Genomic DNA, 20,134 nt, shown 5'->3' with positions numbered 1-20,134 from the left:
AAGAGCTAATTATTCCTGTTTTAAAGCACGTGGTCTTCAACACAACTGATGGCAATTTTATTTAATATTGATCCTTCCCTTTGAGAGATCAAAAGCATGCATGGGTCAATTCTCTGCACATTAAAAAAAAAAAAGCCTTGTTTGTGTTTAATGAAAAGGAAGAGGTTTGGCCATGAAAGAAATGCCTAACAGAATCAGAAACACAAAGTGGTTCTGAAGAACATTGACACTTACTCCTAATAGAATCACATAAAATCTTCATTTGTTCCATATCCTCTGAAGCTGCAAAAGGTCACCTGCAGGAATCCCCAAATGCGGTCCAGACAGGCGGTGTTTGTACCCAGGTGCGTTCACATTGCTGTGGCAGCCCCTCCGAGCGGGGCTGGCCGAGTGGTCTGAGGAGGCAGGGCGGGGCTCTTCACAGACTGTCTTTTGGTTTGTCGAGTGCAACAAAATGTTACCCATGGAAATACTATTTTAATTTACTTTCCAGCAGAATTTCTGGGAAGAACTTTCATTGTTATTATTTAAACTATAATAGTAAAAACCTTAAAACATCTAAATTATTTGTTCTATTTTGGCAAAATTAAAGCATCTTTTGAAAAAAAAAAGAGGGGGGGTGGGGGGCAATCCGAAAATACAGGGCTTTCTTAGAAAGCAATATGCACCATGTCTTAAACAAGGTACCCGAGCGGTTTTAACCTCCTACAGACACGATGAATCCGTGTTTCTGGGAACGTCTGTGTTTGTCCGGCTGCTCCCTGAGAGGTGAGGCTGAACCCACTGGGAAGCAGGGCTGTTCGAAGCTTGTACTGTGGGAGCTTCAGGAACACTTTTTGCTCTGCCCACAAAGATAAGAAGATCTGGCTTTCTCCAGTGATGCTTTTAAAAAAAATTTTTTTTTTTTTTTTGCTTTTTGCTTTTTTTTTGTTTGTTTTTTGTTTTTCCCTCCTCACATCAGAGTTTAATGTCCTGGGACTCTGACATCTTGGCCAGCGTCTTCTTCACACGCAGGGCTGTCAGTCTGGACGCAGGGTTCTGAGCCCAGCACTCCGTCATCAGCTTCCCCATCTGCCTTAGACACTGCAGGGAGGGACAAGGACAACGGGAGTAACATTAGAGACGTGTGTTTATTATGTGCCAGGCTGGTCCTTGATATCTGGCTTTTAATTTTGAGTTTCTGAAGTTTGACTATATATATATATATATTTTTTTTATCCTCACCCAAGGACATATTTTCGTTTTTTGTTCGTAGAGCGGGAGGGAGAGAAAGGAAGAGAGGGAGAGGGAGAGGGAGAGGGAGAGGGAGGGAGAGAGAGAGAGAGAGAGAGAGAAACATCGACGTGAAAGGGACACATCAAGTGGTTGCCACCCACACGACCCAACCAGGGCCAGGGACAAACTGCAACTGAGGTACGTGCCCTTAGTGGGAACCAAACCGGGTCTCGGGACCGCAGGCCGACGCTCTAACCGCTGAGCCAAACTGGCCAGGGCTTGACTATATTTTTAAAAGCTACCTTTACAACTATGTAGACAACATCTCACAAAAATGATTTTCATGCAAATTGTAAATGACTAAAACAGATTTTGTTACCCTTCTGATAGGAGCAAGCAAGTGGTATTGCTGACTGAAGAAGAGTGTCTTTGACGTCAGTATTAAATAAATACAAAAATTCATGGGGAACCTGTATTCCAATTCACATTCCCAGTTTGTTTCTAACACTTGTTCAGCTTAAATCTTTTATCTAATTCCATACTGTTCAAACAAACATGGTTATTCCTAAATCACGACCATCTGCTACAATAATAGCATCGCACTGTCGCGTTTAACAAGACGGATGACCTGTGCAGAGCCCTGCTAAAACTTCCTCCTGCATCAGCGATCGGTCTTCCTGTTGAAAAGCGCAATTTCACTTCATTAAAAATCCTCAGTGAAAGAATCTGGGGTAATACCAATGCCCATAACCAGTTCCAAAGTAATGTAACTCCAGCATCTCATACAGATTTCTGCATAGCTCATTGGAAAACATATGTATTATTTAGCATTTCAGTAACTAGACACAAAGCCAATGAACTGAAGGTTAGTTAGTTTTCAACGCAGTGAACAGTGAAGGACGACTTCGTACGCAGTGCTCTGCCCATGGGTTTGCACTGGCTCCGGCACGTGTTCGATGCGGCCAACACACCTCTGAGTGTCCAGCCTGCCAGAGCGCGCCAGGACTGGGAGGTGACCGCTTAGAGGACGATGGAGAGGGCGTGCAGCAGATGAGTAGGGAGGGGCAAGGCCCGCCCCTCAGTTCCTCCTCTTGAACAGCTTCTTCGCAGACCTATTTTAGGTGTCACCCCGAGATCCGTACAGCCTAGCTGCAAGTGAACTCAGATCAAATCACGTCTCATCGTCCTGATGAACAAAGACCCACAGCGTCATCAGGCATCTCAACGAGGTCAACCTGAATCACTGCTATGTATGGAAATGGCATTTTTCAGATGCCAATCTTTTCTCCCACCAAAATGAGAGAATATTGTACACGGGTTTTTCACAGAGAAAATTCATGATGCTTAAAAAACACACACAGAGAGAACTATAGTCTTCATGCAAATGTCAGGAGATCACAAATAAATGAAATAATGTTACCTGTTATGCTGGCTAAATGTTAACCCACTCGATATATTTTGGCAAAATCAAAGTAGAAAAAAACGAACAGACCATTTACAACACTGTACTTAGCACCAGATAAATTATTCAGTGAGACATTATTACCATCACCAGCAAAAGAAAGAGGAAGAGGAACTCCTGTAATGAGGATTTGGAATTTTGACCAAAAGGGTAAAGTTCTATAGCATGAGGCTTCCGCAAGCCTTACCTCATCGCCACTCCACCGGCTGGGGAACGAGGGGCGGAGCTTCTTGATGCACACCACCTCTCGCATGTCCTCGTAAGAGGGGTCACTGGGCACCAGGTCATGATAGGGAAGCTGGTATTCTTCCACTGTACCTGGAAATACAGTTTTATTATTCTATTTTTTTCTGTGTAATGAAAATAAAAATCTAACATACAAACTGTTTCCCAAAAAAGTTCTATCCGTACTAAAGACAAGTTCAGCCCTGGCTGGTTTGGCTCAGTGGGTAGAACATCAGGCCTTGGACCAAAGAGTCTCAGGTTTGATTCCCGGTCAAGGGCACATACCTCAGCTACAGGTCGGGGGGGTTGCAGCAGGCAATCAATCAATGTGTCTCTCTCACATCGATGTTTCTCTCTCTCTCCCTCCCTCTCTCCCTTCCACTCTGTCTGAAAAAACTCAGTGGAAAAATATCCTCGAGTGAAGATTAAAAAAAAAAGGACAAGTTCAGGTTGAAATAGAGCAAAATAAATCTTGAAAAAAATGTGCCAAATGACATTTAATCTAATTTTTCAAATGAATAGAAAGCCTAATAAAATATTATTATAGGTCTTCAAGTCTTTTTTTTTTTTTTTTCTAATTTCCAAAAGCTAAGTAAAATAAGCATCTCAAACTTATTTCCAATTTTATATAGGCTCTTGTATGCCAAATTTTTAAAAATCTATATTAAATCTCAATGCCTATTTGGCAGACATACCCCAAACTCACACTGTATAATACGTGATTGTTTCTATTACTGCAGTATGAGATTATGAACCTCATAATAAATTTGGCAGTGTATTCTACTTGAACGAAATGTCACATTTACATTTTTTTCTGCTTAATCATAAGAATGCATTTTTGCACCTTTAAAATTAGGAGAACTATACACACCTAAAAACATTAACCGTGATTTTTTAGGCACAAGGACTATTTGACTTTTATTTTCTTCTTTAAATTCTCTGTAGTTATCCAAATCATCTACAAGGACTACATTATTATTAGAAAGAAAAAATGTGTATTGTTAAAAGAAGGGTGAAAAACAAAAATCTATGTCATCTTTAGGGAAATGGCACTTATCATGATCAATTCCATCTCATTTTTCCTAGTATCTAATTTCTACCTTTTTCCTCTTATCCTTTAAAACATCAGGCTACTTGTGGTTTCTTTCCAACTCCATCTTATTAACTCCTCATAATTAGAAGACTCTCCTCAGAGGAGGCTGCCCTGAACACCCTTCCTGGAGCACCCTTGCTCCCTGTCCTAAACCGCCTTTTACAGAAATATCACTGCCTTGTGCCTTACTAGGGGTTGGCAGACTGTCCTCTATATCATTAAATGCACTGGGGATTTACTTCTGACGAAATCTCGAGTCTGTGTTATGCTCAGTGGTTAGAGCGTTGGCCCACGGACCAAAGGGTCACGGGTTCAATTTCAGTCAAGGGCACATGCGTGGCTTGTGAGTTTGATCCCCAGCCCGGGTCAGGGTCGTGCAGGAGGCAGCCAATCGATATGCCTCTCTCTTTCTCCCTCCCTCCCTCTCTCCCACTTTCTCCAAAAATGAATGGAAAAATGTCCTTGGGTGAGGATTAGAAAAAAAATAAAAATAAATAAATGAAGTAAAAAGTAAACTCAAACCCATATATGATTATAAAGGACTAGAGGGCTCAAAGTTTTCTTAGACCATCCCAACTCACCCCTTGTTCTGTCCCTGCTGGACCGCAGAGCAACACTGTACATCTTATCTGTGTTACTGCTTCCTTCCATTGTGTGTCACCTCTATATGAGGTCACAGAAACGAAGAGTCTAACACATGGGAGATGATCACTTCATTTCAGTTCTTCCTCCCTTTCTAATTCTCAAGACAGGGCCCCTGGAAACATCTTCAGGGCAGAGACTGTTCATCTTCCTCAGCTTTTATTGTCTCGGTGCCCAGTTTGGGTCCAGCGCCTGGCTGGACGGAGGCTTGGACGCTGGGGGAGGCGTATACAGAACAACAGACACAGAGCCAATCATCTACACTCATCAACTAATCAAAGTCTGTCTTTGAACGGCAAGCCTTATTCATTTATCCTTATCGTCTAATTATGTTATCAAACTGTCCCTATTAGCTGCCATTTAATTGATCTGAAACCTCAAAACTTTGTCTTCCAAAGTTTGAAAGGTGTATATCTGGCTATGTCTACTTCACCCAAAATTACATAGACTAGAAGGACTAGCCCAAAACTTTCATCCTTTTCATTATAAAAAAAAGAAGTGCTGGAGAATTTTGTGTGCTTTGCCTCTTTGGGAAAAGATAATTCAGTTGTTGAGAGCCTGTTATGTACCAGGCCTGAAGTCAGGTATGTTCCATACCTTTTTAAAAAATTAAAAGTACAGTTGACACACAGTATTCTATTAGTTTCAGGTGTACAGCATAGGGACTCAACATTTACATACATGATCACATTCTTACAAACATGCTTATGAGACAGCATTAGTTTCCACACTGAGGAGATGTAGAAACTTATTTTTTTTATCCTCACTCGAGGACTTTTTTTCCCCATTTTTGTTCAGATTGAGTGGGAGGGAGAGAGAGAAAGAGAAACAACGGCATGAAAGGGACACATCGAGTGGCTGCCTCCTGCACGACCCCAACCAGGGCCAGGGACGAACCACAACCGAGGTACATGCCCTTGACCGAAATCAAACCCACGACTCATTGGTCCGCAGGCTGACACTCTGACCACTGAGCCAAACCAGCCAGGGCAGAAACCTGGTTTTGAGAGATTAAGTAGCTCACCTGAGGCCGCTGAACTCAGGTTGGAGCACAGCTGGGACTCCCACATGTCGGACAATACACATCAATCTCATTCAGACCTAAGGGAGGACTTTGGTGCCTCTCAAATCTCCAGAGGCAAAAACAGCCCTAGCAAGCAATGTGTTAACACTCCAGCTTGGGGGGGGGGGGAGGGGTGTATGTGTTGTTTTTAAATAACAGTTTATTGATTTGATTTTCAGAGAGAGAGGAAGGGAGAAGAGAGAAACACTGACGTGAGACCCTAACATCGATCGATTGCCTCCTGCACGCCCCTACCAGGGCTCCAGCCCACAACCCTGGCATGTGCCCAACTGGGAATTGAACCAACAACCTTTCCGTGCACAAGACGATGCCCAGCCGACTGAGCCCACCAGCCAGGGCACCCCCACTTGTTTTCAAGCTGAGAACCATACCTCCCACATTCTGCACACGGGCTTTCAGATATCGGCTCCTTAGGGCGCTGACTGCTTTAGATGTTCAGGAAACATAATTAGAAAAGTATGTACTCTCCTATTCCTTCAACCCCTACAAACCTATCTTAAGAATAAACATATTATTCAAAAATATGCTTATTTATTCTTTCAAAACATGAAATCAAGGCACAGGCAGTTAGTTCATTTATATTTTGGTTACTCCTTTTCTTCTTCATGATATGATGGGAGATTGACTCAGTATGTGAATAGGAAAAAAAATCCTACATTAACTTTCCTTTGGGACGAAGCGTTGCCTCAGTTTAGAGGGAATATGTTCTAGTTTAACTGAAGCTAAGAGAAGCTCAGAATCTCCCGAGTGGTCAGAAGGCACCGCCTCACGGAAGACGGTCTTTCCACAAACGTTCGAACGCCTTGATGAACCATTTCCCCTCCACGTAAAAAGGAGGCTACACGTAAGGTGAGGCTCTACCAACCAAAATGAAAATTTAAAATAACAGCTAACACACACAGAGTACGATCTCTGGGCCAAGCAGTTCTTCTCTTTGCAGTCACTGAAACCTCACAACTGTCCGAGGCAAGGCAATAATTCGCCTCCCTCTTAAGATGGGAAAACGGAAACAAAGACAGGCTCAGTGACCTGTCAGAGTTCAGAGACACACGTGTCAGGGCTAGTGAAGTGCAGGCTGCGCTTCCAGACTCTGGGGCACGCTCCGTTCTCCAGGGCGCGTTCCACCGGCCTTCATGGGGGGAGCAGCAGCCACAGGGTCCCTGAACAACCCAACCATGAACAGAACCAGAAACATGCTACTGGGTACTGAAGAGCCTCGGTCTCCGCTCCTCACCAGAAGGGAATCTACTAAGAGACCAAGTCCGCAGCAGCCAGCAAAACCCTACAAGCAACACTAATGACACCTCTGATATTTAAGGATGTCGTCTTAGGTAGTTTTACTGGGGATACCTTGTGTGTGTCAGAAATTACCAGGACCAATAATAACATTCTTATGCTTTCATTTCCTTTGGATAAAAACTGACGTTTTCACATTGCTTTATGAGGAAGTATTACAGAAAGTTAAGAAGTGGTGGTGGGGAGTTAAATAATGGGTGACCCACCCCACATGTATGTCTCTTCATCGGGGCAGAGGGAGCCACAGGGAGTGGGGCCCCGGAGTTGGGCATGGGCCCAGCAGACTGGAAAGCAGCATCTGGGAGGGTAGAGAGGGGACTTGATAAAGCAACCGCGGGAGGGAGAGCTCAGGAGAGCAGTAACATAGAGGGACCACACGTAACAGAGCAGGTGACATGTGGACAGGCCGAGGGAGTTGAAATGTGTCTAGAATTCCTCAAAGACAATTCTGTGATGGGTAGTGTCATTCCTGGGAGGAGCGTGACTGAGTCAACAGAGATAAAGGGCACAATTAAAGAAAATTTGATTCTACAGACAAAACGTGGCTTTCCGAGCAGAAAGACGAGAGGCCTTGTCGCGGGCCGGCAGGACCACTGCTGCTCACCTCCCGACACACATCTCCGAGTCACCTCCCAGAGGATGAGCCCGAAGCTGTACATGTCGGCCATGATGTACGACTGAAAGTGGTTCCTGTTCAGGCTCTCGTCCAGCACCTCGGGGGCCATGTAGCGCTTGGTGCCCACGCGCGTGTTGGGCGGGATGTCGACTTCATTGGTGTCGCTACGGAAAGACAAGAGGGCCGTCAGTCCTGGGGAAGCCCTGAGGCGGCTGTGGGGAGGATGGGAAGGGTATCCCTTCGGGGAACACCACTGCCTGGGGAAAGGCTTATTAAATATTCACAGGTGAATAAAACCCCTGAAAAGGGCAATCGGAATGGAGCTGCAACATTTAAGGTTGCATCACCGCTAGCTCAAATATAAACTTTCCATAATTGCTCAACATCAATTAAATGTCTAAAAAAATACCTTCCCTGCACTTTTTAAATAACTTTGTTCTTAAAATTGGATTGTGTACATGCCAAATTGGTTTATTTGAAGCATTACTTATTTATTTAGTTAGTTAGTTTTAGTTAAATCCTCACTCGAGGATATGTTTTTATTGATTTTGAGAGAGAGAGGAAGGGAGACAGAGAGAGAAACAATTACAAACCCTGACTGGGGATCGAACACACAACCTAGCTGTGTGTCCTGCACAGGAATCGAACCCACGACCTTCTGGTGTGCAGGATGACAGCCAACCCACTGAGCCACTGGGCCTGGGAGAGGCACTATTTTTTAAGCCAAGTGTGAGGAGACTTTCAGATCCACCAACAAGTACAAGGGGAGGAGAACCAACAAAGACTTGCAAATGTTTTACGTGGATAAGCAGAGAATCATAAAAAAGCTTTCTACTATCGCTATTATTTTAAATAACATATATGTTTAATAAAAGGATGAAAGGAGTAACTGAATAAAATATCTTGAGCTTTGTGAAAATTTCACAAGACCATTTGTTCTTGCTCCCCGCAGACTGGGAGGAAGTTGGTGGAGACGGACCCGTCTGCAGGGGCACCTGAGAACCACCGCCTCCATCTGAACCCGTGTCTGCAGGGGGTCAAACGACCACTGCTTGACAGGTGCCGATGAAATGAGACGAGCCGTGTTCATGCTGCCGGCACAGGACTAAGCACACAGCAGAGGTGTAACAAGAACTACCTCCAAGAAAGGAGTGGAGGTAGGAAGAGCAACACACCCCAGTACCGACGGGCGAGGAAATTATAAAACCGAAAAGGTACAAAAAAACGCATTAAGCTGAAGTCTGTGGAACACCTTGCATACACCTTCCTATCTCCTGATACCCAAGAATCCACTGACTCGAACGCTGACATGTATGTATCAGCACTGAAGAGTTAGAAATATCGAATATCACCTTGATCACGCAAGGTCACAGACAATACCCAACTTACCAAAACACTACTAGCTTTCTAGGGGGGATCTCTTGGTTTGATCTTATTGCCTCAATCTCTATCATCTAAAACATAAAATATGTACTGTCATCTGGGAAAACGGAAAGGGTGGCAAATGTCCCTCTCTCTGTACACCTCAAAACTGTTTAGTCACTAAAGCTTACAAATCCAAATTGTCTTTCTCAGAACCTTCTTAAATTCACTGCCAGCTATAATCCTTAATGTAAAGCCACCGCAGCAGACATGTCACAAGTGCACCTACAGGCCCCTGGGAGCTACGACTCTATTTTCCTAAAATAAAAGTTAAAGTGTAAAGTTTTCTTTTCTAATTTTTTTTTTTTATCCTCACCCGAGGACATTTTTGCATTCATCTCCAGATACAGCAAGAGGGAGAAAGGGAAGAAGAGAGAGAGAGAGAAACATCAATGTGAGAGAGACACATCGACCGGCCGCCACACACATGACCCCAACTGGGGCCGGGGACAAACCACAACCGAGGTACGTGCCCTTAGCAGGAACCTAACCCGGGACTCTCTGGACCGCAGGTCAACGCTCCAACCACTGAGCCAAACCGGCCAGGGCAAGTGTAAATTTTTAAATGAAAGAAACTAAGCAGCTGGTATTGCTTACTGTCACCACCTGTAAATGTAAGTCTCAGTGTTCTGGGCTCCTTTCTGAGTAGGAAAAGAAGTTAAAACGTGAATTCTCAGTACTTACCCACGGGGTATAATCCACACTGTCATCTGTGTACCTACGTCGTAAATGTTAAGGAAGGCAAGTGAGCAGAGAAGAGGCTGAATGCTACACCGGGAAAATATTCAGATTTGAAAGATGCTGCAAAAGCTCCACCTTCAGTTATCAAGTAAATCCCCTCCTCTCCCACCCACTGACACCTCTCCTGTGATCACACAGTAGATATTTCATTGATGTGTTGTGCGTGTGTGTGTGTTATAACTTATAATTATGAATCATTAGAGAAAGACGGTGGTGGCCCCGGTAGAGAATTCCGAGTTCTACGCAGAGAAACAAACAGGAGGCTTCGCAGATGCTAAGAAGATGGCAAAGAGCCGAAATTATATCCCAGAACACGTACTGGGAAAGGAGACCAAGAGCGGCCAGCATGGGCCCCACAGGACTGCGTGCAGGTCAAAGGTGTACTCTGACCGCAGCTGGTCATGACTTTAGGAGGTCCCTTTCCATTCTTCCTCTCAGCCCCCTGGTGCTTCCTTTGGATCGGGGAGGTCAGGAAGAGCTAACGGAATGTGTGACATTGAAATATCTACGTGAGAACTAGAAGGGGTCTCTCATCTAATAATAGTACTGAGAACTGTGATGGCCAGACCATATATAGTGCATCTCTAAGCTCTTAAACCTTCAAACACTGGAGAATATAAAATCAAGGATTGTGTACGTCCATCAAACCCCCCAAAACCAGTTCCTACGCAGGCCAGGAACGCTGGACATGACTGGCGCGCTCCACCTTGCTCTCCCAACCACAGCTGACTTTCCTTGTAGGACCTGAATAAATACCCTCACTTTGTAGTATCTGAACAAATATCTGGGTTCCAACCTAAGACTGTAAACTCAGCCCTGAACATCTGCCGTAACCATTTAGCTTGTCCCTAAAGAGGAGAGCCCCGATCCACCTGCGTTCATAGAGCGCCTTGCACGTGGTAGGTAAATAATATACTTTAAATGAAAGAAGGAAAAGGTTTGTTTACAGTAAACTTCACTTTGGAAAATTTAAGGAGAAACCTAAAAATCTCTATTAGGTCTAGATCATAAAGTAAGACATCACTGATATCTCGAAGGATAAGCAGAATTTTGTTAAACATTGATTTTGCAAAAGATTACTCTTGAACTAATGGCAAACGCCTTTAGTACTACATTTAAACCACAAACATGCTAATTATAAGGAATTCATATCCGATGCTATAAAGTATCAGATTGTCCAAAACACAGGCGTCTGCTTAGAATGCAGAGTGCCCTCAGCTAGGACTGCACAGAGGCACAAAAACAGTTCCTATTTCTGACCAAAGTCCCCTGGATGACAGTGGTATGATGAAAAAACAAACCAAAACCCTCACCAGCACAGGGGAGGAAGAGGTCTGTGCTGATGACCGAAGGCCTCCTAAGAGTGCGCTCTGGTGGCGCTTCTCACCCAGGACACACAAGTCACTTCTCAAGGCAACTGCTTCAGGCAGGGGGAAGGGACGAGGACTTTGATGCTGTGAGACAAAGAAAAACGGCCGGGAGAGGGGGGAACAGAGGAAAAGACACAGAACTAAGATGTTCCTTTTCTCTTCTGCAGATGCCGGGAGGGCTTACTGAGGAGGGGAGGGTGGAAGACTGCACCCTGCTGGGAAATGCCTGTCATCACTGCTACTGTTTAGAACTGGGGCACATGGTGGTCACTGTTATCATTTTTGTTGTTTTTTAATTGTTGTTTTTTTTTAAGAGAGAGAGAGGTGAGAAGGGAGAGAGAGAGAACAACATCGATGTAAGAGAAAGACACATTGATCGGTTGCCTTGCACACACACCGCAACCTGGGTATGTGCCCTGACCACGAACCTAAGCCACAACCTTCTGGTGCTTGGATGACGCTCCAACCCACTGGCTAGGGCATTATTGGTTTTAATCCTGCAGACAGTGCACCACCTCACTGCCTATCCCTGGGCGGGCTGCCTGCAGCGTCCCCGTGGCTGGCCTGGTACCTAGATGGCGCGTGGGCACCAAGGGCTGGAGCACCCGAGAGGCAACCACAGAGCTCCTCTTGACGCAGGCTGGCTGGAAGTGGAGCCCTAGCTAGGATCCTGGGCGTCTGAGGACCGAACCTGAGCTCCCCACAGGACTCCGCGGAACAGGCATGCCTCACCCCTCGGGGTCATATCAAAAGATTTGAGGGCAGGCAAAAGATTTTTATAGTGGTGGCAGGGAATAAAAGGGATTTTTTAAAAAAAAACAGTGTCTGTCTTAACCTTATTTTGTATTAAATATTTTTCGTGGCAATTAAGCCTCTCTTGATTATATATCCACAGCAAGAGTTCTTCCAGGAAGTGATGTATGAAGGAAAAGGCACTGCTTTGTTCAGCACAGGGCACAGTCCCCTGCACCATCCACGGAAGGGAGGCGGCCAGTCCCATGAAAGCCACCCGCAGAGCCCGCGGCCAAGAGAGCCAGCCTGGGGATCTCGCCTTGGCTGCCGTGCGGGTGGCTCCAGCTCACTGAGCCTCTGCTAGATGTCACTGAGAGGAACAATGGAGGGGGGGGTGTAGCAGAGAAAGAGGAGAAACAAACATGTACACCTTTCATCATCTAAACATTTAAAAAAATAAGAACTGCACTTTTAAGAACCATGAAAGCAGCGTTGGGGGGAAAGACATGTGGGGGAGGCAGTGGCTTTGCTTGTGGCTGAGCAGTGGTGTTTTACATAAACCACACGACACACACCAGATAATACTGAGCCACCTCTTGGAAAGCCTTTGGTGACCTCCCAGAGTGGGAAGGATGCCCAGGAGCCCTCCGCAGAAGGGGCTGGGCACACCCTCAGGGTTCCCTGGGCGGCACATAAACAGCTGCGGAACTGAGGAGCTGCACTCAGCTCCGCCCAGATGTGAACTAAAGGGGGGGGGGGGGTCCGGCCGCACTTTTCAACAGCCTTCATTGCTTCTCTGAGTAACTGCTGAGAAACCTCGAGGTTTCTCAGAAACAACCTCAGAACTGAAATGTCTTCCACAGGAGGTGGATAGGGTTGCAGAAACCTTGGCTGGGAGAGCTGTCTCAGCCACTGATTAGCTTCGTGCTGTGACGCTGGCAAGTCACTTAGCCGTGTCCCTTTTCTTGCAGAAACCACCAGGTACACAAACCAGACACGGTGCTAAAAACAGGGACATCAGAAGGAGTCGGAGGAAATGCAGTGCCCTCTGGGCCGGGTCGCTGTCTGCTCCGCGCTTGGACTGGCTGACAATCGCCGGTTGGGAGATGTGGGTTCCGCTCTGGTTTTCATGTAGGTGTTTCCATTTATATTTAATACCTGAGAGGCCCTACGCCAGGATTTATTTTCCCCCTAAAACATATATATTATTCTGACATCGAAGTACCAGAGGGGTTGCGGACCCTCCAGAGTGAAACGTGAAAAGCTGTGTTAAGTTCCTCCTAGGGATGTCACGTGTCCTGGTTCCACATCCCAGGAGAGATTTGGGGCAGTGGTAATGTCTGCCCCGCATCACCTGGATTAAATCTCTGCTGGCCAGGAAATGCACTGTTACTTACATCATTTCCAAGACAGTATGGGAAGAAACCAATTCAGGATTAAATTTTTTGAAAAAGTATATGTGCAGGAAATCTCCAAAGCACAATCCACTCTCTCTGTGGCTCTCAACTTCCCTGGGAACCTCCCAGAAATGACTTAAAAGCCTGGGAGAATGCTGACCATGTAGAGACCAGGGTAAAGATTAAGTTCTCACAGGAAGTTCACGTATGAAGTCCAAGAACTCAAGGCCAGGTTAGCTTTGCCCTGGCTGGTGTGGCTCATGGTTAGAGCATCAGCCCACAGACCGAGGGGTCTCAGGTTCCATTCCTGGTCAAGGGCACGCACCTGGGTTGAAGGCAACCAATCAATATGTTTCTCTCACATTGATGTTTCTCTCTCCCTCCTTGTCCTCATCCCTCCCCTCCACTCCCTCTAAAAAAAAAAAAAATCAATGGAAGAAATATCTTCGGGTGAGGATTAAAAAAAAAAAAAAAACTGGGTGAGCATTGACCTCACTTGTAATAAAATGCTCTAAATGTCTGTGTGTGCATATGTATGGACATACACCCCTAAAACAGGCAAGACAGGAAAAGAGAGTGGAAGACAAACATATCAAGCAAGGTTACAAGTGAGGCTCAAAAACCGAGAAGGGCAAAGTCCTTTTGAAACAGAAAATAAAACCATGAAAAGGACATGTGAACTGATCGACTGCAACCTCCGTTCAATAGGAGGGAACCGAGGCCCGGAGCGGTGGACAGCCACAGCCGCTCTTCGGTCCGAGCCGTGCGCGGTCCCAGCCATCAGAGCTGCACATCGGGCCAGCGTCCTCGGATCGCGCCAAATAAATCCCGTGCTATCACTTAAAAGATTCCTCTCCACTTCCTAGAATCATGGCTTGCGTGAAATTCTAGAGGTCACTCAGTGTATCCCCCTTACATTACGCAGAACTAACTTTCAGAAGTGGAACAGACACTCACCTTCATTATTTGTTTTAAGGTCTGTAAAGAAGATGAGTTCTCAATTACTTTTATAAAGCCAACATTTATTGATTCAAAACAATGTTGGAATACCTGTAATGGGTAACTCTCTATGTCATGTCAATGGGAAATACATTAATTAATGTGGCAGGGACCCTGCTCTCAAGATGCCCACTGACCAGTAAAATAGATGAGGCATGTACTAAATAATTATAATGTCAAACAATCAAGGGGCAGGAATTACTACAGAAGTAGAAAAGATGATGTCAGTATTCCTAGCTGGGGGACAAGCAAAATAACTTAAAGGCAGCTCTGAGATCGGATTAAGGTGCACGGAGAAGCAAGGGCATTCCAAGCTACAGACCGTGCAATCCAAAACAAGGCAGTGGCAAATGTGGACTGTTTATGGAAAAAATGCAAGTGGTTGGGTTTTGCTAAAGAAAGTGTACAGGGCCTGGCCAGTGTGTCTCAGTGGACTGAGCATTGTTCTGTGGACTGAGAGGTCCTGGTTCGATTCCTGGTCAGGGCACATGCCCAGGTTTCGGGCTTGATCCCCAGTGGGGGATGTGCAGGAGGTGGCCAATCAATGTTTCTGTCTTATATCAGTGTTTCTATCTCTCTCTCCCTTCCTCTCTCTCTAGAAAGTCCATAAAAATAAAAAACATACAAGCTGGAAACTCTCTGGGATATAAAACTAGAAAGATGGATTTAATCCAGAGTGAGTAGGATCTCTGGAGTGAAGAAACAGTGCTTTTTTCCTTCATTCCATAGTCCCCATGACATCATTCATTTATCCACTACACAAAATTCTGAAGCAGTACTTAAGTAATGGCCACCACGGAAATGCACCTGGAGATGCAAATTTCAAGGAAACATGGGTTTTACCTTCATGGAGCTCAGTCTCCAATGTGAATGACAGCTAAGTAGTCAGTGGTTACTGTTCAACGAGGTGAGACTGTCATGAAGTTTGCACAGCGTCGCGTGGGTGCAGAGAAGACTAACGTCAGACTTGTAAGGGAATAAGGGTAGGCATCCCAAAGGGAGAAACCGTGCAGAGAAGTCGCAGTTATCTAAATAGTTACCTCAGTAGTTGTCTAAAAGAGGGGATGTTGGGTATTCGGGAAAAGATAAAAGCATGTTAAAAACCTCTGAAGAGCCCTGGCCGGTTTGGCTCAGCGGTTGGAGCGTCGGCCTGCGGTACAGAGAGACCCGGGTTCGGTTCCCGCTAAGGGCATGTACCTCGGTTGCAGTTTGTCCCCGGCCCTGGTTGGTCGTGCGGGTAGCAGCCACTTGATGTGTCCCTTCACATCGATGTTTCTCTCTCTCTCTCTTCCTCTCTCTCCCTCCTGCTCTATCTGAACAAAAAATGGAAAAATGTCCTCGAGTGAGGAAAAAAAAAAAACCTCTGAAGATGTGAGAAAGTATAAAGTGTTCAGAATAAAAGCTACATTTTCACCCAACGCCGTAGGAAACTATAAGGATGTCCAAAATTATGCTTCGAGAAAACAAGCCTGGCAGCAGCACATGGAAATGGAAATAGGAAGCAACTACAAAATGCTTTACTCCAGAACCTAACAAAACGCTAGAGAGGACCGAACCGGCCCTGTTCAAGTGGGACTGTCCTGGAGACAGAATTCATTCAAGTGTGCAAACCAAAACCTTCAGGAACGACGGCAGTGCCAGGCACCCCACGATGGAGAATGGGTCAACCCAAACTAGGAAGGAAAAGGAGATAGGGCAGGAAATCTAGCAGTGGGAAACACTGAAGAAGTGCACAGAGAGCAGACTCTCTAGACCAGCGGTTCTCAACCTTCCTATGCCGCCACCCTTGAATACAGTTCCTCATGCTGTATGTGGGGCATCTGCATGTGGGCGGACCCCCTGGAGACGGATAGAGGAGCAGTGTCTGGGTTCCTGAGACCATCGGAAATATGTGTTTTCCGATGGTCTTAGGCGACCCCTGTGAAAGGGTCGTTCGACCCCCAAAGGGGTCACGACCCACAGGTTGAGAACAGCTGCTCTAGAGAGAAAGATGAACCTGGACCGAAAAGGCACATCAGGAAAAGGGGAAGAAAAGCCTGGCGGTGTGAACACTGACATGAGGATCAGAGTGTCTTGCGGCCGCAGACAGAGGGTGTCCCTCAGTGAAGGAGACTCAGGAGGGAATGGAGCAGAAGCCAAAGGACGAGATATTGCAAATTACTGGCGTGTGAAAGTAGATCATTCTTTGGACCTCTCAAGAAATTTTACGGGAGGAAAAGTGAGAGGCTGTTAATTTGAGAAGCAAAGTGGGAAAAAATTTTTTTTTGGTAAAAAAGACTTGTAAAAGGTTGTAGGTAAAAAAAGAAGAAGAAGAATTCGAGAGAGAGAGGAAATTTAATAATCTTTATAGGCAGGAGGTTCACATTTCTAATTTAAATCTACAGTTCAAGTCATTTCCTGCTGCGCTATTTTAAAGAACGTCAGTGTGTTGTCCTATGGGGAAGACCTTCTTAAATTTGGGGCCTATTATTCAACCACTCCTCAATCTTCACTTCTGGGTGAAAATCCATATTCATTAGTTCTTTCTCATGAGTTTCATTTTCCAAACTTTTAATCATCTCCATGGTTTTTCCTTTGTGCCCTTTCCTACATTTTCCAGAGTCATCTTTGGGGGGAGGGGGAGGAAATAAAACCACAAGAGGGTCCAACAATTTAATAAGGGCTAAGCCTAAATTTAGTTTTCAAAAAGGTGGTTAGATGATGATCCCTCTAAGCCAGTGGTTTGCAAACTCATTTTGTTCGCTTGCTTTATTCTCAAAGCAGAGGAACCATTTCTCCTCATTAAACTGTCTGCAAGATGAAAGGGAGGACTCTGAGAAGAGAGGGTGAGCGAAATAAAGCCCAGCCACTGAGCACTCTCCTCCCCATTCTGTACAAGCAACTGCCGCCACTCCAAGGGGCCTCCCCCCTCCCCTGGGGTCTGAGGTCCCTGTTTTATGACACCTGCTGATTTATGTGTTCAGGTGTTATAGTCACCGTGTAAGCTATTGTAATACAGTTCTGAATACTGGCTGTGTTTTGTTTATTTGTTTCTAACATTTCTCACAAAACACATGTGCCAGTTATCTTTCTTCTATCACATAAAAAACACTGCCTTTATCACTACCTAATCTGTGGATCTTCCCTGAAACCTTTTCCTACTTAAAATGTTATGCAGAGTTCTGACCTAATCTAAGACACTAACTAGCTGCCTCTTTTCTAAATAGCGTCATGACGGCTACCAACCCAACGTACAAACACTGTTTTGAAGCCAAAACACAGATGAGCATAGAAACAGTAGAAACGACCCCAACACTCTGTGTTTCAAATAAAATATTTCTTCTTTTTCCCTCCTGAGAAAAGTCAAAATTGATAAAAAACAACAACAAAAGAAACAAGAACAAAAAAAACCTCCTCCTCTACTAACTATCCTGGAAGCACTAAACTACAAAATGTATCATCTATAAAAAGTGATAGAAAAGAGTCATAAAAGTGTATTTGTTCGCCTTGATACTCACCTAATAAATTTTACAGCCAGGCCCAGGTCAGCTATACAACAAGTTCCATTTTTCTTCACCAGGATGTTCTTACTTTTCAGATCTCGATGGGCGATGGCCGGTTTGCCTTGCGTGCTGAAGATTTCAGTGTGTAAATGACATAAGCCACTGACAGAAGAATAGGCCAACTTCAGCATCGACTGAATATCCAGGGTGGTGGACTTCAAGTAATCATAGAGGGAGCCGTTTTCATGATAGTCTGTGATTAGGTACAACTGGGTCCAGGATCCGGTCCCTTTGATATCTGCAGCAATGAACCCTAAAAGGAAAAAAAGGAAAAAGGTTTGGAGCTAAGTGTTTTCTGGGTAGTATCACACATAATTCATATTCTTAACTATCATTCTTTGTCGGAGGTGCCTTCTGTTTAGCATTTCATTCCGTTTTCTGATTACGCCTCTGACAGTATGGAATTACTAACACCAATCAGAGGCCATCAAAACAATAAGGGTAGAGACACATTAAGAGTTTGTATCTAAAAACATGATTTCTTTTGAATCAGGTGTTGATATTTACATTGTTTTAAGTTAACAGGGTAGAGCTCATGGTATTACAGTTATACAGAAGACGCTGTTTACAAAGTAATTCTGATTAGCTTACACTCTGCAGCTGAATGATCCAGATAATTTCTAACTGAAGAAAATTAATTATCCATATCAACTCTGGATATAATAAACCCTGCAGATGAAATTCTTACAACATTTCACCACATTTAAACAAAAACGTGTCCTTCAAATCCCTAAGAAACCCCTAAGAAATGCTGGTATCGTATTTGCACTTCCTGTCTCTCAAGAAACAATGCTGGCGAGTACCCCACTTCCATCCCTCCATTCATTCACAGAAGTGCCTTAGCCATTCCCCGCGAGGTCTCCGGTTAGAAGCTTATGATGTTCCTGGGCTCAGGCCCAGAAGCAAATGTCTATATATTTCACAACAGGTCTAGACAGATGAGTCAATATGCAGATGTTAACAGAAAAACAGCGAAAAGCTCGAAACGCCTGAACGCTGCTGTGCAGACTCACCCAGAATGTTTTCGTGCCTCATCAACACCGTCTGATAGATTTCTGTCTCTCGGAACCAGCTGGCTTCCTCCGTGGTGAAGAACACCTTCACCGCTACCTTCTCGCCGCGCCACTTGCCCATCCACACTTCCCCGTAGCGGCCTTTTCCGATCTGCTTCACCATCTGAATCTGCTTAGCTATCGTCCTCTGGACCTGTTAAGTCCAAAACACGCTGTCCGTATATCCACAGCACTACAGATTCGTTTAACCGTTTGTTTTTCTCCACAGAATAAACAATGACTGTACCTAAAATAATTTAGCCAGTTTTCCTCTTATACGGACAAGTTCGTGGTATTTAGTTATTAGTTAATGCTGTCCCTTTCTAAGATTTGAAATTAAAAACTGATTGCGGATTCTGAATGCTAGAAATATGGCTTCCAAATGATTGACAATTTCATTCCACCTATTATTGTCATAGTGAGAAAAACCTGGATGGGTTCACAGTAGTGAGGAGACTAGGACACCGTCCCCTCCCACCGTGCGGTGGGCACCAGGCCCTCTGACGGGACACACGCACCACACACTTGGATACAACACAACAAAACACAACTGTAATGTACAGCATGGGGCAAAAGTAGTTTTATATTCGTGAGTACGTGAAACACAGAGTCTATTCTTATATTATTATTTATTAATTGTGGTATTATTTTTCATACTAGCTGCTGTAAACCTACTTTTGCCCCACCCTGCACTATCGAACACACACAGAAATAAAGGAAATCTCCAAGTGGGGAGGGAAGAAGAGAGGGAGCAAAGAGGGAGGGAAGGGAGAAAAGAGGGAGGAACGAGCTGACACCAGAGCCGGGAACATAAGCACTAAGCATATACTAAAGCCAGGTTGCTGTCCGGCTACGAGTACCACCAGCACTGGGGTCCGAATCTAAACGTCGATCCCTTCAGAACTAGAGAAGCTGAACTTAGACCTTCCGCACCAGCTGGGACCCCTGGATGGCACTAAATGTGTCCTGCGTTGGTAGCACACCAGGGCTCCCAGCAAAATCAAACACAAGCCCTCTCCTGAGGAAATCATTTACAGAAAATTTCATCCCACCACCATGGTGAGACACTGGATACTTTGAAGGAACTCTTGCCATCATATAGGTGGATAATGGGCAAAACATAAGAAAGAAGAAACTAATGCATTATTGGGCTCACAACTAAGGACAAAGGGGTTCTAGGGAGCGGGCCTCACACGGTAATGTGATCATAAGTTCCTAACTGGGCAGGTCATGGTGAGTAGTCAAG

At 44.9% G+C, this 20,134-nt stretch overlaps 1 protein-coding gene across 1 annotated transcript in view; it reads right to left on the bottom strand.

Annotated features, from left to right (window-relative positions):
* Positions 1–941: 941 nt before the first annotated feature.
* Positions 942–20,134, bottom strand: part of BMPR1B (bone morphogenetic protein receptor type 1B) — a 46,584-nt gene continuing 27,391 nt past the window's right edge. The window contains exons 6-10 of the mRNA XM_036263842.1: positions 18,850–19,042; positions 17,792–18,089; positions 7,622–7,797; positions 2,865–2,995; positions 942–1,083 (exon numbers count right to left, since the gene is read on the bottom strand). Coding sequence (XP_036119735.1) covers positions 958–1,083; positions 2,865–2,995; positions 7,622–7,797; positions 17,792–18,089; positions 18,850–19,042 — 924 coding nt within the window. The 3' untranslated portion in view covers positions 942–957. The remainder of the gene's footprint in view (positions 1,084–2,864; positions 2,996–7,621; positions 7,798–17,791; positions 18,090–18,849; positions 19,043–20,134) is intronic.

Source organism: Molossus molossus, unplaced genomic scaffold, assembly GCF_014108415.1.
Source record: "Molossus molossus isolate mMolMol1 unplaced genomic scaffold, mMolMol1.p scaffold_m16_p_1, whole genome shotgun sequence".
In the NCBI taxonomy this organism is placed as follows: domain Eukaryota; kingdom Metazoa; phylum Chordata; class Mammalia; order Chiroptera; family Molossidae; genus Molossus; species Molossus molossus.
This window is presented reverse-complemented; position numbering and strand designations above follow the sequence as displayed.